The sequence below is a fragment of the Eurosta solidaginis genome, chromosome 4 (genome assembly GCF_040869045.1).
Source record: "Eurosta solidaginis isolate ZX-2024a chromosome 4, ASM4086904v1, whole genome shotgun sequence".
Taxonomy (NCBI): Eukaryota; Metazoa; Arthropoda; class Insecta; order Diptera; family Tephritidae; genus Eurosta; species Eurosta solidaginis.
In genome coordinates this window covers 36,694,750-36,720,622 of record NC_090322.1, presented here as the reverse complement: position 1 = coordinate 36,720,622, position 25,873 = coordinate 36,694,750, and the positions used below count along the sequence as shown (strand labels likewise).

Genomic DNA, 25,873 nt, shown 5'->3' with positions numbered 1-25,873 from the left:
CTATGGAACTAAGGATTACTCCCTTTTAAAATACTCCTTAACACCTTTCATTTGAAACCCATATCGTACAAACGCATTCTAGAGTCAACCCTGATCCACCTTTATGGCTATATCCCTAAATGGCATCCACCTATAGAACTATGGCCCACTCCCTCATAAAATACTCTTTAACGCCTTTCATTTGATACACAGTCCAGGGTTTCCCTCGGTTCATTTTCCTACATGGTTATTTTCCCTTATGTTGTCACCATAGCTCTCAACTGAGTATGTAATGTTCGGTTACACCCGAATTTAACCTTCCTTACTTGTTTTTTTTTATTTTTTACTAAAAACATTTTGTTTTTGCATTTTTCTAAAAATTTTCGAATTTGACGAATTTTTTTGAAACACACTGTATCTGTGATATTCTGAGCTTTCACACAATAAAACTTCATATAATTAGCTTTTATTTGCGTTTTAAAATTTTAAAATATCTTCATTGGTTCAAATCTTTGCAAAGAAAAAACTCAAAAGGCGCCACTGTGCGTTGTAACTGAAGTATGCGAGTAATTTAATTGTGAAGTATTGCTACCCTAGTAGTGTTGTAAATAAAGACCATTTTGCTACACTAAATATGTAAGTTATTTATTCGACAGTTCGCCAATTCAAGCGATAACCGAAGGTGTAGAATAATGAAGAATTTCCAAACATCGCTATAATTTGTATCTAACTGAAAAACTTCCGCAAGAGCATTTTAATCATCTTGATCAATACCACATTAGTACGCCCAATGTTGGGCGCCATTTTGATCTCGTAGGCTCATTTTCGAGTAAGGCGCTGAGAAAATTACCAAGCATATTAGAAATTATTATGAAAGAGGAATCATATACGATATTTTATAAAGGCCACTCATTCAGTATGGTTCTGTTTGCATGAAAACCGAAAAAATCAATACTGCTAAATCTGATATTAAAAACAAGAAAGCTTAAACTTCTGTTATTCCTTTTAAATGGATAAGTCTTTAAAATACCTTACTCTGATAACTAACATTAAGTTTCCCATTTAATATAAATTTCCAAGTCTATTTTTAAAATCTTCCCGTTAGCACAGCCGATAGTAAGGCTTTAAAATTTAGCATTAACAAATGTTTATAGCATAATAAAAACTTCAAAAGGTTACTACGAACAGCCAAAGACACTCAAAATTATGAAATAACTTGAAGTGCAAATAAACGTAGAAAAGAAATTTTGAATTGGCAACCTTTCGTGGGCAACGGCTTGGAAATGCCTGCCAGCAATTGAATAAAAATAACGAGCAATAAAAGAAAGAAACAAACTGAAAATTTAATGAAAAGAAAAATAATAGAATATTTAGGGGAAATGAAAAGGATTGCTACGCAAAAATGTTTGCAAAAGAATAATATTTTTTTTTTGTTGTTAGTTTTAAAAATCCTTTTTTTTGCAAGAATAAGAATAACTTGCTTCAAAAAGCCGGCGCGATGCTGTGAAAATATGTAAATGTGGTATGAAGCTACTCAGTTAAGGGTAGACAAGATATGCAGGCAGCGTTACTAGAAGTTACGAATTTTACACAGGATAAAGATTTATGTTAGCTTTTTAACATTCTTATAAAAAACGTAGGATATCCAAGAGGGCCAGCAGGGGAGAATGTAGTGAGAGGACTAATCATCTGCCAACAGCGGTGCAGCTCAAAAAAGCCCTCTCTAGGGATCGCAATATTGTAATTTTTACTCTTTAAATGACAAATAAAGATATGTGAGCTCATATTGAAAATTCATTTTCCGGTGGTAGAGAAGGAGGCCTAGCAACAAAGAAAGCACTGCGAAGCGAGTGAAATGGGTTTTATCTACTTTCACCCCATTCATGTCACCAGAACCGGATGGGGTGTATCCCTGTATGTTAGAGCGTTCTGTACAGCTCCAGTGTTATTTATATTAAATAACGCATCTCTCCTGCTCGTCTACGTTCTGAACAGCTAGGCAAATCTGAGCAGCTGCCCTAGTCGTAACGACCAAGTATCCTAACTTCGTTTCTCATAAAAAACATGAAGAAAATTTTTGATTCGCGCAAACTTCCTCTGTGTAGAAATCAATTTGCCTGTCAGTTAAAAAATCAACGGAGACAGCTATTCATAGCCTCACGGAAAAACATGAAAAGGAGTATGAAAATATAGCCCTCTGCGCCTTTTTTGAATTTTCACACATCAAGCTATCGAAGAAGCTATGATTGGCAAGGATATAAGCCCAACGTTCGCTGACTACTATCCATGATAAAAAAAAGAAATCAGTTTGAAGATGGGGAGACAACTGGATCAATTATGCTCATTATAGGATGCCCTTGAGGGGGTATGCTCCAATGGCTTTGATATCAAAGGTATGCAGATGACTTAGCAATTTTTCAACACAGGGATTAACCAAGAAACAATATTCAATTGTTAGCAACATTCCCTGCGCATCACATAAGGGTGGTGTGATAACAAAGAAACGTCTATCAATTATAACAAAATTGTTCTAGTGCCTTTTACAAAGAGAAGAAAACTATCCATAAAAGAACCATCCCTAGGTGGCACCTAAATCAGCTATTTATTGGAAGCAAAAATACCTAGGGGTTACATAAGGTTGAACCTTCACGTGGAATGCTCGTCTAGATGCTCATTGATTCAGAGGTCTGCATAACGGAAGGAAGGAAATTTGATGGCGGAAAAACGGGAGTTGGCAGAACTTCAAGAAATCGATACGAGTGGGATGCTACCTTGCCATTTTTCAGGCAAAAAAAATGCAGCAAATATTTGCGTTGAAGAATGTCTTTGAAGCGGCTTATCCTCGAGGAGTATTCTCATTATGTCGGGCAGCGAGGCAGCCTTGCGTGCCTTATGCGACTATATAAGCAATTCTTTTAGCACGAAAGAGTATAAAAAAAATCTAATATCGCTAAATCTTAAATTAAGAAAAAAATTTAGAATTTTATGTATAAAAGAGAATTTTTGATGCGCATGTGTTAGGCTGAAAATCGTTTCGTTAAAACATTACAGGTCGTTTTCTCATGTGAACTTAAAAGCTCATATTCCATTTTAACGCAAATTTTGTTCACAAAAACTATGTTTATGGTATAGGCCTTACAGTTGACATAAGAGAACTGGCCTAAGTCTTTAAAACTACTATTTTTGTTGCCTCTAAGCCCCACGTAGGGTGCCACCTCATCTGGTTGGGCGTTTCGAAAAAGTTTCGATCTTTTACATGTCGGTAAGCAGTAACCAATTGCATATGACATTGGATATTTTCTAAGCATAAACAATTTATAAAAAAAAAAAATAAATGTAAGGCGCGATAACCTCCGAAGAGATCAGAGGCCGAGCTTCTCTTCCAATTTGCGTCGTGCTCCTCTTGATTTTCCCTACAAATTGGCCGGACGGGACCTACATGTATTAAGCCGACTCCGAACGGCATCTGCAAAGCAGATGGGTTTTCACTGAGAGCTTTTCATGGCAGAAATACACCCGGAGCGCTTGCCAAACACTGCCGAGGGGCGACCCAGATTAGAAAAATTGTCTTCTAATTGAAAAACCTTATTTCTAAAATTTTGATGTTGCTTTGCCCGGGGTGCGAACCCAGGGCATACTGTGTGGTAGGCGGAGCTCGCTACCATCACACCACGGTGGCCGCCCAAAACAATTTATTTGTTCGTATATAAATATCCCAAGCTATCCCCTACATTATAATAAGCGAAGATTTTTTGAATATAGAGAAGATTTTTTAAATTCTAAATCTAGCGTTGAATAATCTAGTAACTGGCAACACTGTGCACAAACACAAGATGGGTTAGAAACTTTATGTAAGGAAATATGTGGGTATGTGTGTCCTTGTATTCTTGTATGAATAATGTATGAAGGTATACGTATTGTTTGAGTCTCCATAAGTTATGGTGCGGTAAGGGTGTTTGTTTTTCATACATTATGACAAACGTATATTCAATATGTTGAGGCAAGAAAAATGACTATAGACACACACACATACATACATGTATATATATTAATTCTTGATTAGCAAAATATACAAAGTCATAAGTACATTTAGCAAAAATTCGAATATGAGATAAGAGATAGAAGAGATTGAAGAAGCAGAGAGACAAAGACAAATAAATCCAGGAAATGTAAAGAACGAGAAGATATGACAGTGGAGTAAAAAAGAGGAAAAACATGCAGATGAAAATGAAAAGTTGAAAGCAAGAAGTAGAGAAGGAAAACAAAAGCAAATGAGAAATCAGAAACCAAATAAAAGAAAGAATAGAAATAAGACAAGCTCAGCTAGCAACAACTTTCATAATAATAAAAATTTTGATATAACAATAAAAACAAAATACAAAATACAACACTCAAATACATATGCACTAAAGCAACATTGTCTTCTTACTTTAGCAGACAGATGGACAATGAAACAGACAGCTAGCCAACGCCATAGTTAGCTATAAATGGTGGCTATAAATGAAGCCCAAGGAAGAATGGTCTCGCTGCTGCCAAAACAAAATCTAGCAGGGCAACGGAGATGGGGCTGAACTGACGCCAGCAGGTCCCAAGGAGAAAGGGCAAGAAGAAAAAAAAAAGAAATTAAAAAAAGCACTTAAACTGCTTTTTTCTGTAAAAGAGCAAATAAATGAAATAAAATAGTGGGCGGCTAGATCGTTTAGCAATGATAGGAAATTGCACCTACCTCGCTTACAAAATATGTCTGTATTCATTACAAATTTGTTTTTTATACTCAGCGTGCTTTGCACACAGAGTATATTAACTTTGATTGGATAACGGTTGGTTGTACAGGTATAAAAGAATAGAGATAGATATAGACTTGCATATATCATAATCATCAGTATCGAAAAAGAATTGATTGAGTCATGTCCGTCCGCCCGTCTGTCCGTTAACACGATAACTTGAGTAAACATTGAGATATCGTCACCAAATTTGGTACACGAGCTTATCTAGACCCAGAATAGATTGGCATTGAAAATTAGCGAAATCGGATGATAACCACGCCCACTTTTTATATATATAACATTTTGAGAAAACACAAAAATCCTGATTATTTAGTAAATAATACACCTAGAATGTTGAAATTTGACGTGTGGACAGATATTGACACTCTTGATAAAAATTTGAAACAATTTTTTTTAAAATGGGCGTGGCACTTGTGATGAAATCAATTTATTCAATATATTATTTACAAATATTATTAATCATAAATCGAAAATTAAACCTATCGTAATAAAATTCTGCAGAGGTTGCCTTTACTATAAGGAATGCTTTGAAGAAAAATTAACGAAATCGGTTAAGGACCACGCCCACTTTTATATAAAACATTTTTAAAAGGTTCGTGGACGAATAAAATTAGCTACATCTTTACAAAAAAGAGCTTTATATCAATGGTTTTTCATTGATTTATAACAGTGGATTTATAACAAAAAATAGGAAAAACTTCAATCATTAAAAAATGGGCGTGGCACCGCCCCTTTTATGACTAGGCAATTTTCTATGTTTCGGGAGACATAACTCAAAGAAAAATTAACATATCGTAATGAAATTGTGTACACATATTTTCCTTAAGCAGAAAATATTTCTAGTAAAAATGGACGGGATAGGTTAAAGACCACGGCAACTTAGATATAAAACAAGTTTAAAAGGATTGTAGACTAGAATAATAAGCTATAACTTAGCAAAAATAGTTTTGAATCAATGATATTTCACTTATCAAGTTTTATTGTAAGAGGAAATGGGGAGACATTTTTCTTTAAACGGGCGGTGCCACATGTTATGTAGAAAAGTAATTTATCTGAAATGAAATGTACAATTAAAGTTCACGCTGAGTATATAATGTTCGGTTGCAACTGACCTTAGACACCTTTACTTGTTTTTTTCTGTTTCTGAGAGCTCAAATCCGAACTGGATGGTATTCAAGTTATTCACGCTTCTCTTGCTCTTAATACGTAGTCACGCCCTAGATATTTGGTATTTTCTTTTATGTAATCAATATTTGCAGATATTTCATATCCGCCAAGTTTATATTCATCACATAACCGAAATAAGGATAGACTAAGAATGAAACGAAGAGCTCTAGTTAGAACAGAGTATTTTAAAATTTTCTAAACTTATTATACTAGGGTTAAGTAGGGATGACTCGTTTTACACCAAAGAAAAGGAACTTGTTGTTGGGCCGCTGCTTTTCCCCCCTTTATTATAGGCTACTGTAATCTAGCCTTAAGGTTGGCTTACCATAACATTTTTCCCCGAATTTCTGAGAGATAAGATTTGCTAAAGTTCAATAAAGTATTTTATCCAGCGACAAAAAAATTACAAAGAAAGGGTTAATTGCTGCTGTAATCGCATCCCTCCAACTAAGACAGAAATTATTTGTATGGAATATGTTATATGCCTTTGTATGTCTAAAAGACTAAGGCGTATGCTTAGCCCGGAGCAATACGATCTGACGACTTGAGGATTTCATTTTTTGTTTTTGAGGATTTCATTTGTTTTTAGTGATATGAGTATCACGTCTCTCATTAAGCTTTTAACTAATAGCCATGTTGAAAATACCGCTTTGGATTGCATTAAGGGATGCTATCAATTCTCAAATTATCCTAACCCAGTGCTTCCAACTGACGCTTCTAACAGTGTGATGTCCTGTGGAATGAACCCACATTGAAATTTGGAACGCGTTCTAGTTGTCTACAGCCTGAAACAGCCGATAAAGATTTTCTCCCTATATGAGAAAGCGTCCTCTTTTATCGAACTTTACCGGTCTTTCCTGCTATAAATTGATCAACTTAAGGCAAGATACATAGTTTCACGTAATTAAATGTACACACAATTGAGTTAATTGACCGCATTCAGACACGAAGAGAAAGATTCATGGAGTAGACATACACGAAATCAGAACATCATTAGCGAAGAATTAGGAGAACAAGGAAAAGATGAAACGACTGCTTGTTCTAGACCGACATCCAAGACGGCTAAGGATGATGGGGTCCATAGGGAGGTTAGGGATATCGCCATAAAGGTGGACCAGGCCTGACTCTAGAATTTGTTTGTACGATATGGGTATCAAATGAAATGTGTTAATGAGTACTTTAAAAGGGCGTGGGACTTAGTTCTATAGGTGGACGCCTTTTCGGAATATTGTTATACAAGTGGACCAGGGGTGACTCTAGAATGCGTTTGTACAATATGGGTATCAAATGAAAGGTGTTAATGAGTACTTTAAAAGGGCGTGGGCCTAAGTTCTATAGATGGACGCCGTTTCGAGATATCGCCATAAAGATGGACCAGGGGTGACTCTAGAATTTGTTTGTACGATATGGGTATCAAATGAAAGGTGTTAATGAGTATTTTAAAAGGGCGTGGGACTTAGTTCTATAGGTGGACGCCTTTTCGGAATATTGTTATACAAGTGGACCAGGGGTGACTCTAGAATGCGTTTGTACAATATGAGTATCAAATGAAAGGTGTTAATGAGTACTTTAAAAGGGCGTGGGCCTAAGTTCTATAGATGGACGCCGTTTCGAGATATCGCCATAAAGATGGACCAGGGGTGACTCTAGAATTTGTTTGTACGATATGGGTATCAAATGAAAGGTGTTAATGAGTATTTTAAAAGGGCGTGGGACTTAGTTCTATAGGTGGACGCCTTTTCGAAATATCGCCATAAAGGTGGACCAGGGGTGACTCTAGAATTTGTTTGTACGATATGGGTATCAAATGAAAGGTGTTAATGAGTATTTTAAAAGGGCGTGGGACTTAGTTCTATAGGTGGACGCCTTTTCGAAATATCGCCATAAAGGTGGACCAGGGGTGACTCTAGAATTTGTTTGTACGATATGGGTATCAAATGAAAGGTGTTAATGAGTATTTTAAAAGGGCGTGGGACTTAGTTCTATAGGTGGACGCCTTTTCGAAATATCGCCATAAAGGTGGACCAGGGGTGACTCTAGAATTTGTTTGTACGATATGGGTATCAAATGAAAGGTGTTAATGAGTATTTTAAAAGGGCGTGGGACTTAGTTCTATAGGTGGACGCCTTTTCGAAATATCGCCATAAAGGTGGACCAGGGGTGACTCTAGAATTTGTTTGTACGATATGGGTATCAAATGAAAGGTGTTAATGAGTATTTTAAAAAGGAGTGGGCCTTAGTTCTATATGTGGACGCCTTTTCGAGATATCGCCATACACGTGGACCAGGGGTCACTCTAGAATTTGTTTGTACGATATGGGTATCAAATGAAAGGTGTTAATGAGTATTTTAAAAGGGCGTGGGCCTTAGTTCTATAGGTGGACGCCTTTTCGAAATATCGCCATAAAGGTGGACCAGGGGTGACTCTAGAATTTGTTTGTACGATATGGGTATCAAATGAAAGGTGTTAATGAGTATTTTAAAAAGGAGTGGGCCTTAGTTCTATATGTGGACGCCTTTTGGAGATATCGCCATAAACGTGGACCAGGGGTGACTCTAGAATTTGTTTGTACTATATGGGTATCAAATAAAAGGTGTTAATGAGTATTTTGAAAGGGAGTGGGCGTTAGTTCTATAGGTGGACGCCTTTTGGAGATATCGCCATAAACGTGGACCAGGGGTGACCCTAGAATTTGTTTGTACTATATGGGTATCAAATAAAAGGTGTTAATGAGTATTTTGAAAGGGAGTGGGCGTTAGTTCTATAGGTGGACGCCTTTTCGGAATATCGTTATAAGAGTGGACCAGGGTTGACTCTAGAATGCGTTTGTACAATATGGGTATCAAACGAAAGGTGTTAATAAGTGTTTTAAAAGGGAGTGGGCCTTAGTTCTATAGGTGGACGCCTTTTCGGAATATTGTTATACAAGTGGACCAGGGGTGACTCTAAGATGCGTTTGTACAATATGGGTATCAAATGAAAGGTGTTAATCAGTATTTTAAAAGGGCGTGGGCCTTAGTTCTATAGGTGGACGCCTTTTCGAGATATCGCCATAAAGGTGGACTAGGGGTGACTCTAGAATTTGTTTGTACGATATGGGTATCAAATGAAAGGTCTTAATGAGTATTTTAAAAGGGCGTGGGCCTTAGTTCTATAGGTGGACGCCTTTTCGAAATATCGCCATAAAGGTGGACCAGGGGTGACTCTAGAATTTGTTTGTACGATATGGGTATCAAATGAAAGGTGTTAATGAGTATTTTAAAAAGGAGTGGGCCTTAGTTCTATATGTGGACGCCTTTTGGAGATATCGCCATAAACGTGGACCAGGGGTGACTCTAGAATTTGTTTGTACGATATGGGTATCAAATGAAAGGTGTTAATGAGTATTTTAAAAAGGAGTGGGCCTTAGTTCTATATGTGGACGCCTTTTCGAGATATCGCCATAAACGTGGACCAGGGGTGACTCTAGAATTTGTTTGTACTATATGGGTATCAAATGAAAGGTGTTAATGAGTATTTTAAAAGGGCGTGGGCCTTAGTTCTATAGGTGGACGCCTTTTCGAGATATCGCCATAAAGGTGGACCAGGGGTGACTCTAGAATTTGTTTGTACGATATGGGTATCAAATGAAAGGTGTTAATGATTATTTTAAAAGGGCGTGGGCCTTAGTTCTATAGGTGGACGCCTTTTCGAAATATCGCCATAAAGGTGGACCAGGGGTGACTCTAGAATTTGTTTGTACGATATGGGTATCAAATGAAAGGTGTTAATGATTATTTTAAAAGGGCGTGGGCCTTAGTTCTATAGGTGGACGCCATTTCGAAATATCGCCATAAAGGTGGAGCAGGGGTGACTCTAGAATTTGTTTGTACGATATGGGTATCAAATGAAAGGTGTTAATGATTATTTTAAAAAGGAGTGGGCCTTAGTTCTATAGGTGGACGCCTTTTCGAGATATCGCCATAAAGGTGGACCAGGGGTGACTCTAGAATGTGTTTGTACGATATGGGTATCAAATTAAAGCTATTAAAGAGGGTTTTAAAAGGGAGTGGCCCTTAGTTGTATATGTGAAGGCGTTTTCGAGATATCGACCAAAATGTGGACCAGGGTGATCCAGAACATCATCTATCGGGTACGGCTAATTTACTTATATATGTAATACCACGAACAGTATTCCTTCCAAGATTCCAAGGGCTTTTGATTTCGCCCTGCTAAACTTTTTCATTTTCTTCTACTTAATATGGTAGGTCTCACACCCATTTTACCAAGTTTTTTTCTAAAGTTATATTTTGCGTCAATAGACCATGTTTCAATTACCATGTTTCATCCCTTTCTTCGTATTTCGTATATAATTATGGCATTTTTTTCATTTTTCGTAATTTTCGATATCGAAAAAGTGGGCGTGGCATAGTCGGATTTCGGCCATTTTTTACACCAATACAAAGTGGGTTCAGATAAGTACGTGGACTGAGTTTAGTAAAGATATATCGATTCTTGCTCAAGTTATCGTATTAACGGCCGAGCGGAAGGACAGACGGTCGACTGTGTATAAAAACTGGGCGTGGCTTCAACCGATTTCGCCCTTTTTCACAGAAAACAGTTATCGTCCTAGAATCTAAGCCTCTACCAAATTTCACAAGGATTGGTAAATTTTTGTTCGACTTATGGCATTAAAAGTATCCTAGACAAATTAAATGAAAAAGGGCGGAGCCACGCCCATTTTGAAATTTTCTTTTATTTTTGTATTTTGTTGCACCATATCATTACTGGAGTGGAGTGTTGACATAATTTACTTATATACTGTAAAGATATTAACTTTTCTTTTAAAATTTGAATTAAAAAATTTTTTTTTTAAAAAGTGGGCGTGGTCGTTCTCCGATTTTGCCAATTTTTTATTAAGCAGCCATATAGTAATAAGAGTAACGTTCCTGCCAAATTTCATCATGATATCTTCAACGACTGCCAAATTACAGCTTGCAAAACTTCTAAATTACCTTCTTTTAAAAGTGGGCGGTACCACGCTCATTGTCCAAAATTTTACTAGTTTTCTATTCTGCGTCATAAGTTCAACTCACCTGCCAAGTTTCATCGCTTAATCCGTATTTGGTAATTAATTATCGCACTTTTTCGATTTTTCGAAATTTTCGATATCGAAAAAGTGGGCGTGTTTATTGTCCGATATCGTTCATTTTAAATAGCGATCTGAGATGAGTGCCCAGGAACCTACATACCAAATTTCATCAAGATACCTCAAAATTTACTCAAGTTATCGTGTTAACGGACAGACGGACGGACGGACATGGCTCAATCGAATTTTTTTTCGATACTGATGATTTTGATATATGGAAGTCTATATCTATCTCGATTCCTTTATACCTGTACAACCAACCGTTATCCAATCAAAGTTAATATACTCTGTGAGCTCTGCTCAACTTAGTATAAAAAGAGTAATAATAGTTTTATAAAACCGCTATAAACAAAGAAAAATCACATAAATAAATACGAAAACAAAAAGTAAAAAAAAAAAAACGACACTACACTCATTAAATATTTATAGAAAGGCAAACGACTAAATAAATATAAACGAACAGCACAATAACACTCATAAGACAATAGGCAATGAATGTAACAACGAATGACTGCATTGTAGGCCCAAGTGAAGCGCTGATGAGCAATTTCGCTTGTAATGGCGAATTGTTGTGGTAGGTGTAAGGGTTAAAGAGGGTGTGGTGTGAGTGCAGTAATAATAACAAATGTGTTATTGCAATGAAAACGAAAACAAAATAGAGCAAGAGAGAGAGTGAATGCAGTTACACAATTACAAATGTATAAAAAATGCTTGTTTAAGGCAGGAAAGTAGGTGTACTTTTATCTATCATACGGAGAGTCGGGGTTAGTTAGTGGTTTTTATTATTGAAACGAATTCTGATAGTAATAACAGTGCCAGACAGGCAATGTTTAGTTTGAGGCAGCACGGCCTAAACCTGCCAAAATTTCATACTCTGCTTTATTCATTAATGTTGCATAATAAGCCAACTTTCAACACAATATGTTCTTTTGAATGTCATAATGTAACTCAACGCACTTGGCATTCATTCAAAATGTAAATTTTTTTTCAAGCAGCGTTTGCGCATCGAATACGCACACAAATGGCATGAAAAGGGAATACTAAATGCATACAATAAACACAAATAAGAATTTTCCATTAAATAGTTATTTTCTTTCTTGGGTTGAAAAAGTTCAGGTCAAAAATCTGTCGTAGATGAAAGTTTATAGAATCACAAGAATACTCATAGCATTTTCATAGCAGATCAAGCACCCTTTTAATTTTTCGGACTTTTTTCAAAAGGAACAGATAAAAGTAAAATCTTTTATCTTACATCTTTTATTTTACATCTTTTATTTTACATTTATATTTAAATTTACAAATCAATTTCAGAAAATTGCAACTAAAGTTCAGAAAAGTACAAGTCGAGCTCAGAAAATTACAGCTCAAGTTTACAAAGTTACAATTCAAGTTCAGAAAATTCCAATTCAAGTCAGAAATTCCAATTTAAATTCAGAAAGTTACAACTCAAATTCAGAAAATTGCAGTTCAAGCTCAGAATATTTATTTTAAGTTCAGAAAATTACAATTCAAGTTCAGAAAATTGCAATTCAAGTTCAGAAAAGTACAAATCAAGCTCAGAAAATTACAGCTCAAGCTTACAAACTTACAATTCAAGTTCAGAAAATTCCAATTCAAGTTCAGAAATTCCAATTTAAATTCAGAAAATTAAAATTGAAGTTCACAATTTAAAACTCCAGTTCAGAAAATTACATTTCAAGTTCAGAAAATTAAAATTCAAGTTCAGAAAATTTAAAATTCAAGTTAAGAAAATTACAACTCAAGTTCAGAAAATTCCAATTCAAGTTCAGAAATTCCAATTTGAATTCAGAAAATTATAACTCAAATTCAGAAAATTTTATTTCAAGATTAGAATTTTCATTTCAAGTTCAGAAAATTACAATTCAAGTTCAGAAACCTACAACTATAGTTCTGAAATTCCAATATCAATTTAGAAAATTACAACCCAAATTCATAAAATTACAGCTCAAGTTCAGAAATTCCAATTTAAATTCAGAAAATTACAATTCAAGTTCAGAAAATTATAGTTCAAGTTCAGAATTTTCATTTCAAATTCAGAAAATTACAACCCAAATTCATAAAATTACAGCTCAAGTACAGAATTTCCAATTTAAATTCAGAAAGTTAAAACTCCAATTCATAAATGTACAGTTCAAGTTCAGATTTTTTATTTTAAGTTCAGAAAATTGCAATTCAATTTCAGAAAAGTAGAAAATAAGCTCAGAAAATTACAACTCAAGTTTACAAAGTTACAATTCAAGTTCAGAAAATTCCAATTCAAGTTCAGAAATTCCAATTTAAATTCAGAAAAGTACAACTCAAATTCAGAAAATTATAGTTCAAGTACAGAATTTTCATTTCAAATTCAGAAAATTACATTTCAAGTACGGAAAATTACAACTTAAGTTTAGAAATTTACAATTCAAGTTCAGAAAATTCCACTTCAATCTCAGAAATTTTAATATAAATTCAAAAAATTACAACTCAAATTCAGAAAATTAAAATTCAAGTTCAGCATTTTCATTTCAAGTTCAGAAAATTCCAACTCAAATTCAGAAAATTATAATTCAAGCTAAGAAATTTATAAGTAGGGTGTTGTTTTTTAAAAATACATAATGTAATACTTATGTATATGTTACTTGCGGAACTATGGATGCTTCGTTTCGACCATTTCGCCATAGTAGTGGCTTGGATATACTGTACCCCAAGTTTTCTCCAAAGTTCACATCCCGAGCTAAGAAAATGGATGGTAACTCTTTCCAATAAGTGCATGAGGATGCTCCGGCAAAGAAAGTACTTCAGTCAACACCGTAGTTTAAAAGCAGTGGAAGGGAGAGACTGCCACAGAGTTGCGAGAGGCAAGTGGAAGAATACATATAGTTACGATGTCTTCCAAGCTGTCCTTCAAAATTTGTAAAGGATGTGCAAGCGTACATATTGAATTTCCGTTTATGCATTGAATTTGTAGCTCTTAAATGAATCCCTCGTGGGGACATACCCAAAAACGCGTGCGCTATTCGCTCGCCTGAACGAGCATCAGCTGTCAGTCATGGGCTTTGACACCTTTTTATTATTCCATTCGAGAATTTTTACTATAGTACAGGTCTACAAGTAGGATATGTAGCAGCACGCATATACACAGCCACGCTCACCTGATAAAATGCTTGTTCTTGTTCGTTTTTTTTTTGTGGATGCTATTTGGCACTGTTGTACTTCTTAGGTCCAAGAAAAGTGTAGAAGCTGCTAAGGAAAACTGCGTAAAATTTTTATTGTTATATTACAAAGAATTATCCTTATTTACTTTCAAACGAGCACTTAATTACATCCCTCTTTAAAATCCTTATGTTTTGGACAATTTTAATTAACAAATTGTGATACTTTATTAAAGGGGACGATTGCTAAAACACGACCAAAACCGTCGGGGTGGTATTAATAGACGTGTTTTTGCCTCGCTTCCAATAATTCGAATACTTTTTCGCCTTTTGACTATTGAAAACAGGAAAGAACGCATCTTTTTATTTCTCTTTCCACATTTTTGGACGGGTTATTGCTGTCAACCTCGGTTTCAAGCTGTTTTTCGCGGAGAAATTTTGAACGGGTAGAAAAACTTAGCACCCGTGTTTGTATTCTTAATACTGGAAGAACTATGCGTCCTCAGATACCCCAATTCAAGACTTTTGCATAATTTTCTGTAGGACCCATATAGATGCACTTCATTTTATACTAAATTAGTTCAAAAATTGTACCATCACAGCAACCCATATCTGATATTCTGCTCCTTTTTTTGTTACCCTGCGTCGCTTCCAACGACAGTAACCCCGGTAATTTTGACACTTCGTTCAGTGTCAAACGCATGTTCCACGCAGGTTACACTGAGTTCCACAATAGTTTGACACTGACCGAAGTGTCAAACTGCAATGTGTTAGAAAGAGAAAGGAGCTGCTTCCTTCTCATACATATCATACTTCTAAACCTGTACCATTGTAAAGGTCTTCAAGTAGGATATGTAGCAGCACGCACATACACAGCCACGCTCACCTGATAAAATGCTTGTTCTTGTTCGGTTTTTGTGTGGATACTATTTGGCACTGTTGTACTTCTTAGGTCCAAGAAAAGTGTAGTAGCTGCTAATGAAAAATGCGTAAAATTTTTATTGTTATATTACAAAGAATTATCCTTATTTACTTTCAAACGAGAACTTAATTACATCTCTCTTTAAAATCCATATGTTTTTGACAATTTTAATTAACAAATTGTGATACTTTATTACCGGAGACGATTGCTAAAACACGACCAAAACCGTCGGGGGAGGTATTAATAGACGCGTTTTTGCCTCGCTTCCAATAATTCGAATACCTTTTCGCCTTTGGACTATTGATAACAGGTCAAAACGCGTCTTTTCATTTCTCTTTCCACAATTTGGGACGGATTATTGCAGTCGACCTCGGTTTTAAACTGTTTTTCGCGGAGAACTTTTGAACGGGTAGAAAAATTTAGCACCCATGTTTGTATTCTTAATACTGGAATAACTACGCGTCCTTAGATACCCAAATTCAAGACTTTTGTATAATTTTCTGTAGGACCCATATAGGTGCACTACATTTCCATACTAAATTCGTTCAAAAAAATCTACCATCACAGCAACCCATTTCTGATATTCCGCTCCTCTTTTTGTTTCCCTGCGTCGCTTTCCACGACAGCAACCCCGGTAATTTTGACACTTCGTTCAGTGTCAAACGCATGTTCCACGCAGGTCCCACTGAGTTCCACAATAGTTTGACACTGACCGAAGTGTCAAACGGCAGTGTGTTAGAAAGAGAAAGTAATTGTTTCCTTCTCATACATATCATACTTGTAAACCTGTACAATGATTTTTACCATCCCGCGTATGACGCTAAATTCCTTTGTAAAATTATTTTATATTAAAGTAGTTTCTTTAAGGTTGAATGAAATAAACTTATCACGAAACAGAATTTATGAAAACTTAAAACGAGCAGTAAAAAGATAATTACGAAAGATTCCTGGCGCATTTCGCCCTTCCTAGTTCTATATAACATTCGAGAATCGTGAATTAAATACCAACAACTGTGCCGGAAGCAGATTCCAATTTGAGGTTTTTCTTTGCTATCTTTACTCATTCCATGCGTGTGAACGAATTACAAGAAAAGCAGTGTTGATAGAATTTTGCAAAAGGAGAGTAGAATCTTTTCGTAGACAAGTGAAAATTAGAGCTCCGCAGCAACCACATCAACCTCATCAAAGCACCACCATCATCATCGACGCCAAGGAAGGTAATCGTATTCTACCATCTCCTAAACAACTAAGAAGGGATTAACTGAAAAGTTAACTCAAAGCATCTCCGACTGTGCGATGCGCGCAACATCCATAGATTAACATTTTTACCTGTTGTGCATGAATATACTGCCTCACCCCATTGCAATTGACATATCAAATGTTGTCGAAATAGTCAGCCACGGTTCCCTACCCACGGTTCCCTATAGAGGTTAAAATGCTAAGCATATTTCCGCGGTAAGCATATATGTCGACTCAAACCCACAGAAAAAAATATTCGTGAGATCAAAAGAAACGTTCCTGAGTTAGTGGGGCTGGTATCAGAAATGGCTTGTACCTGAGCGTATCTCTTCTCCATCAGCATACCGCCCGTTATGCATGATCGACACAGTTGGAAAAATCTTTGAAAGGCTCCTAAAATCAAGAATCCGCGATAGAACAAGCTCGTGGACTAAGGCGCTTTCAATAGAGTAGAACTAGCGCAGCCAGAAAATGCCATAACCAAGCAAATTATTTTCCTTGCAACCTTAGACAAAGGAAACGCTTTCACCAGAGCGAGACGGACAGACGTGCTGGCCTTTTTAGAGCAAAAATTTCAAATCATATGCTACCGCGTCATTTACACGCTATCTCAGGGATCACATTCTTATTTATAAAACCGTGGAGAGCCCGTGGACTAAGAAAGTCACATACGGAACAGCACAAGGATTTATTATCGACCTGTGAAACTCAGCTGAGATGAAATTTTCAATTTTGAAATACCTAATGGTCCATTCTTAGTCGAATACACAGACAAAATTACATCAGTTTTTAAAACTTTCTGAAACCACGAAATTTAACCCCCTCAAAGGTTAAGAGAACGGAGAGGTAGATTACCGCATTACCAAGTCGACCTTTAAACAAGGGGTACTTTAACAAATTCCTGCATAGATAAAAAGGGCCAAATATCCGAAAAGCGTTTACGGCAATGCAGACGAGAATTATGATAAACAGGCCTTCTTCAAATGGAGCCGGAACCGACACTTGTTCGATCGAAAATTCGGCAATATTATATAAATAAAAATTTTCATATACCTCCGAGGTGGATTAAGGCCGAGCTTCTCTTCCTTCGCCTTTTTACTTTTACTTACATATTGGCGGGACGGGATAACCATGTTTTCAGCCGACTACGAACGACATTCGCAGGAAGAGGAACGCTAAATCAAGCTATTCATGGCAGAAATACATTCGAATTGTGTGCCAAATTACCTGCCCTGATTAAGGAGAGGATTTCTATGGCGAAATATTATAAACCATTTTTCCAAATTTTTTCTCTAAGGAGAGAGGACGTAAAGCTTACGATGGGCATACTAACTGTACACTGCCTTCTGGCGTCACATGCTTATAAGTTAGGCCTCGTAAGTAACAGTAGGCGTAGGAAGTGGGAGCTGCAAGAAGAAACGGTTGAGCACATTCTGTGTTCATGTCCTGCGTTCGCGAAATCAAGGCTCCAGCTATTAGGGTAGGCAGCGCTGTGAGATCTCGAGGCAGCTTTTAGAAAAATTCTAGTATTTGTTAAGAGGAAGGAGCTTGGGGTTCTTTCGTTTGGACGTCAAACAAATGCTGGTAACACTATGAACACATTCAGTCTATGTGAGGTCTTTATTGACCGGCTAGTTCAACCCAACCTAAAATTCTTTATTTCCTCGTTTTTAGGGAGTTTTTTGCATAATCATGTTGCGATTTAAATAAATAAAAATAAAAGTTACTAAAAACTTTTTTCATTAAGTAAATAAGAAAGGTAGTATGTAAGGATAAATAGAAGAAAAAATAAAATAAAAATAGATCACAAAGGCGCATAAATTTAAAACTCGTTACCAATTTTTGACCATCTCTTTCAATTAAAGCCACACAAAAAACTGTCCATTATAACATTTCCTTTGTTTTATCAATTCACATTGCTTATCAAAAAAGAAAAAAAGTTTTTTCATTAAAATTATTTCAGCTGTATTGACCGTTAGCCAATTGTAAACTTTGTCAATTTGTGAAAGTAAAAACATGAGCCCCCCCGCCTTAATTTACTTGTCTGTAAAATGTGTATATATTCAAATGTCTTGTTTTATTTTTTATTTTTTTCTTGAGCTTATAATGATGTCATAGTATTTTTGTTTATGGTTTTCAAAAGCATTTTGCTTTCCACAGGAATACAAGCCACTTGCCACAAGATACTTTAAAGTTAGTTTATAGGCTAAGCCCAATTTTTTTAAGCCAGAATCTAGTATTTTTCCCCTGAGAACGTTTGACAGTTAAGGCTTGATTTGTACCTGTTTATGCTTAATCAGAAGCAGAGAGTGTGCAGGAGGTGTGGGAGCTTTCGTGTGAAACACGTTCGATTGTAATTTTGAAAAATACAACTTGCAAAGTGCTGGTATTTTAAAAGTTTTGTTAAAAAATGGTAATAAAAATCTAGCCTTAATATGTGTATATAGGTTTCATTCGGAAACTGGTCAGGCCTTTTTGGAAGAGTTCTCATAATTTTTAGATAGTGTAAAAGAGAGGGCGGCCACCGTGGTGTGATGGTAGCGTGCTCCGCCTACCACACCGTATTCCCTGGTTTCAAACCCCGGGCAAAGCAAGATCAAAATTTTAGAAATAAGATTTTTCAATTAGAAGAAAATTTTTCTAAGCGGGGTCGCCCCTCGGCAATGATTGGCAAGCGCTCCGTGTGTATTTCTGCCATGAAAAAGCTCTCAGTGAAAACTCGTCTGCCTTGCAGATGCCGTTCGGAGTCGGCATAAAACATGTAGGTCCCGTCCGGCCAATTTGTAGGGAAAATCAAGAGGAGCACGACGCAAATTGGAAGAGAAGCTCGGCCTTAGATCTCTTCGGAGGTTATCGCGCCTTACATTTTTTTTTTTATTTATTTAAAAGAGAGGGATGCAGTTATATTGGGTGATTTGAACATAGATTTAATGGAGATGAATGCGGTATCTGAAAGGTACCTAGCACTATTGGCCAGTCACGGATTTTCATCGTACTTGAATGAGCCGACAAGGAATTGTTCTGGCACTTGCCTGGATCATATCTTCTGTCGATTCAGTAGCTTGTGCACGTGCACCGGCATTAATTTGGAACTAGGTATAACAGATCACACTATGACTGGTGTTAAACTTGAGTTTCATATGAAAAAGAAAGATTTAACGAATAATATAAAAACGAATAATATAAACTATTACATTCTAAATGAAAACTTACTCCATGAGGATTGGGCTGTTGTCTACTCGGAAAGGGATATTTCAAAAGCATACTCTTTATTTCTAAATATATTGCACGGTCACATAGAATTCGCTAGTTTCACTTGTGTTCGACGAGGATCTAAAATCAAACTTAAACCTTGGATGCATTCTGACTTTTTAAAAAAGATCAAATTGAAAAATAAATTAGGTGTCAAGTGTAGAAAGCCTCCAAGAAATCTTGAGCTTAGATCTCGTTACAAAAAGTTATGTAAAAAATTAAATAAAGATATAAAATCTCACCGAGATACTTATTTCCGGAGTAGACTATTTAACTGCCGCGGCAACACTAAAAAGGAATGGGAAGTTGTAAATAGCATTATCAACAGAAATAGCATTGGTGGTGAACGGACTATTGCTTTGAGTAACTGTGGCAATATGATTGACGACCCCTCTGTTGTTGCTGATATCTTTAATGATTTTTTTGAATCTGTTGGTCAATGTAATATTTCTTCCTGCAACTGTATCACGTCCGGTGGCGACACAGCTAGTTCTAGGTGCAGTTTTATGTTTGAACCCATCACAGGCTCTGAGCTCCTTTCTATAATAAAAAGTCTGAGTAACTCTAGTTCTAGTGGATACGATGGTATTTCAAATAAACTCCTTAAAAGCTTAGCCCTTAATTTGCTGGACGTTCTAAAGCATCTATTCAATACAAGTGTTTTTCAGGAATCTTCCCCGATGCCATTAAATGTGCAATTATTATCCCCTTGTTTAAAAAGGGTAACAGGGAAGAAAAAAATAACTATAGGCCTATTTCACTTCTATCCTCTATATCCAAGGTTTTGAGAAAGCTCTCAAAAATCGAATTATGAAATTTCTGGAAAGCAGAAGCTTCTTTAGCCCATGAAAGTTTGGTTTTAGAGCAAACCGCTCTACTGAGGATGCACTCCTAGAATTCTGCTCATTTATTTATCAGGAGTTGGACCATAAAAATAATTGCGCTGGTCTTTTTGTAGATATAACCAAAGCTTTTGACACTGTGGATCATGCTATTTTGCTTAAGAAATTATATGATTCCGGTTTTCGAGGATTCATATATATGTGGTTTCAATCATAACTTTCTGGAAGAGTACAACGCGTCAGAATTTGCGGAAAGCTCGGAAAATCAAATCCAATCAAATTCGGAGTTCCGCAAGGCTCCGTGCTTGGTCCCATCCTATTTTTAATTTATCTCAATTTCAGTTTTGATATGCACTTCTTGGGGAAAGTCACTGCATTCGCAGATTATCTTACGATGGCCTATGGTTCTTCTAATACCCTTGATTTGATATGTAGTATGATGTGCATCTTCTGAGAACTTGGTTTGCAAAGCATAAACTCGTTGTTTGCAATAAGACCAAACTCATGAGTTTTACTTTTAACGTTAATTTGACGTTCTTAACGTTAATAAACGAACGAAATGACTTCGTTTCGTTTATTAACGTTAATTATCGTAACGAAATGATATCGTTTCGTTGGTTAAGCATGCCTGGTTTAAATACAAGAAAACCTCCAGATTTAAGTATTATTTTTCATTCTGCGATTTGCGAGCGTTTTGCTCTTCATGAGTATGTGTGCCAAGATTTTCAATCCGGCACCTTCGACTCGCTTGTGGCTTGTAATAAGGACTGCTTCGCAATAGACTATGTTGATGAATTTCAATATCTGGGTATAACTGTTGATCATAATATGAGCTGGGGCAACCACATATCCCGTTTAAAAAATATCTTCAATCCTCTTTACGTTGTTTTTATCACCTAAGAACTTCCTGTTTTAATTTCATTCTTAAAATAGTTTATTATGCGCTTTTTCATTCTAAATTACAATATGGAATCAGCTGTTGGGGTGGCGCCACCCTTAACAAAATTCAGCCTATATTGATATTGCAAAAACATGATATTCGAAAAATATCAAATGCTAATCGGTTGCATTCATCAAGAGAGCTATTTAGAAGTCTAGAGATTCTTCCAGTAAAGGACCTGTATTATTTTAAAGTTTTTAAAATTTTTTTCATGGTTACCTACAAAGTATGAGGTCGGAAGCATATAACCTGAGGAAAAACTCACAAACTACAGTCGTTGTACCGTCGACCAGAACCACACATTCAAGCAAGTTTTTCACAATTGTTTCACGAAAACTCTTCTACTTACTCCCTGCCGAAATTCGTGCTCTACGTAATCTTCGACAATTTACAGAAAGTGCTAAGTCCTTTCTCTTAGGCCTGTCACACAATGAAATAGAAATTTTGCTCCGGCCAGCTACATAAATCGTTTTTAATAGCTAAATATTCCATAATTTTCCATAATTTTTTTCTGGTAATTGCTTTTCCCTTCATTTATCCACGGGTTTTGTTGTAACTTAAATAAATATTTTGTACCCTTATTATAATAATAGTATTTATATTTTAATCTCTTTATTTAACAGTCAGTACAGTGGGGTGGTATTTTTATATTTTATAGAAATGACATTTGTCACTATGCTAAACTTAGCATAAAAATGTTTTAACTTTTCCAATATCTACATGTATATATATCCCATATAAGATTAAATTGTTTGCTTTTTATATTAATTTAAAATGTATATTCATAGATATATGGAAAATGCTCAATAAATGAATGAATGAAATTTCTTATTTCTAATTCAGATTTTCTCGCCTTTTACCATATTAACAATTTCAATGTTCCTAAGTGTTTGAAGGTTTGTAGCGACTATCAGTTTTTGAGACTCACCCTCTCTCCCTCTAACACTACCACTCCCATAAATGGATTCTGTATGCCAAATACTGAGTACCTGCTTCACCTAAACGATCGATTTTGAGAAAATGAATCGTCCGTCCGTCTGCCTATCCATCTGGTTGTGTGCACGATAACTTGAATCAGTATTGAGATATCTTATTGAAATTGGGTACATGGGTTCCTTGGTACTCACAACCCATCGCTATTTAAAATGAGCGAAATTGCACCCTACCCACGCCCACTTTAGACGAATTACCAAAGCTCGCAACATAAATTTTGATATAGATGTAATCACATAGATCGGACCCTAGTTCTCCTACCCACAAAAAATTTGTCCTAAGTACTTCGAAATTTAGTTAGTGGCCGAAGCTTTGTAATTATGTAGAAATGTGCGATTCAATTCGCATAATATATTTTTGTTGATTTTTTTTGAGTTTTGTTTATTATTTCTATTTAATAACAACTTCTATAGATTTCTTAAAGACGTTTAGTGAAAATAAGTACTTTTTTTGAACTTTTGTGTATCCTATTGACTACTATTGTCTGGTATTTATCGACAGAAATCTTTAAAGCTCAACAGACCCATACTTGTGTACATGAACAGATCAAAGTAAGCCATTTACACACTTACATAGAAGGCGACTAAGACTATTTCACAAACATAACCAGCAGCTTAAAGCCAAGAAATTATCTCACATACACATCTGTAGTCATCAGCTAAGAGCAGAAGTTGTTACTCACCTATGCACACGCATATAGCTAAATAACCAAGTATGAGATGCAACTGCTCCATATTCGCGAAAACTCTACACCTTAGGAGAAATATGCGAACGAGGCATCAGAGAGTATAAAAGCAGCACAAGCTGAGGAATAACTAATCAATTTGATTTTAAACACGCTAGTAGTGAAGTATATTTGTGAAGTACTACTCCCAAAGTTGTCTAAATAAAAACGTTTTGCAATACTAAATATTGGATTTATTTATTCGACAGTTTAGCGATTCGAACGTTAACAGAATGTGCTTAATTATCAGGAACCCTCAAAAATTCTTTACAATATTTTTTTAGTATGCGCACATCAAAGGATTTTGACTTAATAATACAATAAGAAGTATACAAATATATTTGATCACACTTCAATTTTAAACTTATTAATTTTAAAAAAGTATTTTTAACTTACCACATAACTGCATACCAATGGCATATTCTTATTTGCTCCTTTTATCCGCATTGCAGGTTTCCTCTCATGGGACGTTGGCGATTGTCACGTCGATTTAGAGGAAGAATTGAATACGATTGTGCAAAATCCACCCGAGTTAGAGGAAGCACGTCATGGTAAGTAAAAAACATAATATTTGCATTTATATATTTGCGCGTATTTTATATTTCACTTTAAATGTGACCTGAAACCAAAAGAACACAAATTCGTTAGTCACATAAACAAATGCGCAACATTTTCAAGGAATAATGGAAAATCTGAAAAAACCGTTATTGACCAGAAAGAGGGAATTATGTACAAATATATAGCAGACGTTGTTTTACAGCAACGATGCTTACAGATTTACTTGCTGGCAAAAAAGTAGTCTGTGGCTTATCATATCTTTATTTAAATTAGTTCTGGCTCACCTTGGAAACTTTAAGAGCAACATAAAATACTCCGAGCTTTATGGCTTACTCTATCTATCCACCTTACCTTAATAGGCTCACTCGAATTCCTTATCCTTTTCATTCTTCCGTAAATTTTTCTCTCCTCTTCCTGATTTTGCTCTTATTTGAGTCTAACTCAAAGAGTTTTGGCTCACCTTGGAAACGTTTAGAGCAAAATGAAATACTCCCAGCTTTATGACTTTCTCTATCTTATCCACCTTACTTTAATAGGCTCACTCGATTTTCTTATCTTTTGCATTCTTCCGTAAATCTTTCTCTTTTTCCTCGTACTCTTCCTGATTTTGCTCTTATTTGAGTCTAACTCAAAGAGTTCTGGCTCACCTTGGAAGCGTTTAGAGCAACAAGAAATACTCCCAACCTTATGACTTTTTCTATCTTATCCACCTTACTTTAATACGCTCACTCAATTTCCTTATCCTTTTCATTCTTCTGTAAATCTTTCTCTTTTTCCTCGTAATCTTCTTGATTTTGCTCTTATTTGAGTCTAATTCAAAGAGTTCTGGCTCACCTTGGAAACGTTTAGAGCAACAAGAAATACTCCCAGCCTTATGACTTTTTCTATCTTATCCACCTTACTTTAATACGCTCACTCAATTTCCTTATCCTTTTCATTCTTCCGTAAATCTTTCTCTTTTCCTCGTACTCTTCCTGATTTTGCTCTTATTTGAGTCTAACTCAAAGAGTTCTGGCTCACCTTGGAACCGTTTAGAGCAACAAGAAATACTCCCAGCCTTATTACTTTCTCTATCTTACCCACCTTACTTTAATACGCTCACTCGATTTCCTTATCCTTTTCATTCTTCCGTAAATCTTTCTCTTTTTCCTCGTACTCTTCCTGATTTTGCTCTTATTTGAGTCTAACTCAAAGAGTTCTGGCTCACCTTGGAACCGTTTAGAGCAACAAGAAATACTCCCAGCCTTATGACTTTCTCTATCTTACCCACCTTACTTTAATACGCTCACTCGATTTCCTTATCCTTTTCATTCTTCCGTAAATCTTTCTCTTTTCCTCGTACTCTTCCTGATTTTGCTCTTATTTGAGTCTAACTCAAAGAGTTCTGGCTCACCTTGGAAACGTTTAGAGCAACAAGAAATACTCCCAGCCTTATGAATTTCTCTATCTATCCACCTTAGTTTAATAGGTTCACTCGATTTCCTCATCCTTTTCATTCTTCCGTAAATCTTTCTCTTTTTCTCCTACTCTTCCTGATTTTGCTCTTATTTGAGTCTAAGTCTCACTGTTACTTTTAATGCTATCCTTAAATTATATTTACACGTCTTGTTAAATTCTTAAATAAATAAAAATAAATGTAAGGCGCGATAACCTCCGAAGTGATTTTAAGCCGAGCTTCTCTTCCAATTTGCGTGATGCTGGTTTTTTTAGTTTTCCTACAAATTGGCAGGACGGATTGTAATTCACAGAAGGTTTATTTGATATGTCAAAGAAATATGTTGACAAAGTTTACTTTCGAAAATAGGGGGTTTTACAGCAAAATAAGGCGACCGGCTCGTAAAGGCGACCGTGGATTTTTCGAAATTGACCCTTACCGCAGCCGCTTTTGGTATCTGCTGAACAAATGAAAATGTGGAAACGATTAATTTGGTAGGTACATATATAAATAAAAATTTGTTATTGAAATGCGCAACTCGTTTAGATATAAAATGAATTTGTTTGTTCAGGTGTTTGTTATAGACTTCTATAATAGTTAAAACTTTGAATTGTGGTTTGTTAAAAAAATGGTTTATGGTAAAAATATTTGCACACGTTTAAAATAAAATCAAAAAAAATTTAAAAACAACAACTGAACGTTCTATGGTTTCCTTAATTAGAGCTTTATTGTCAAGAAATATTTATTAAGAATT

The 25,873-nt window shown here is 35.8% G+C and overlaps 1 protein-coding gene and 1 long non-coding RNA gene across 5 annotated transcripts in view; one reads left to right on the top strand and one right to left on the bottom strand.

Annotated features, from left to right (window-relative positions):
- The window catches only part of futsch, a 391,676-nt gene that overhangs the window by 252,257 nt on the left and 113,546 nt on the right, over positions 1–25,873 (top strand). For all 4 annotated transcript variants that reach the window (XM_067781256.1, XM_067781258.1, XM_067781259.1 and 1 more), the window contains exon 3: positions 23,579–23,677. In XM_067781256.1, the coding sequence (XP_067637357.1) occupies positions 23,579–23,677 (99 nt within the window). The remainder of the gene's footprint in view (positions 1–23,578; positions 23,678–25,873) is intronic.
- The window catches only part of LOC137249612 (uncharacterized), a 428,410-nt gene that overhangs the window by 381,484 nt on the left and 21,053 nt on the right, over positions 1–25,873 (bottom strand). The window contains exon 2 of the long non-coding RNA XR_010952457.1: positions 23,523–23,745. This is a non-coding gene — a long non-coding RNA (uncharacterized lncRNA). The remainder of the gene's footprint in view (positions 1–23,522; positions 23,746–25,873) is intronic.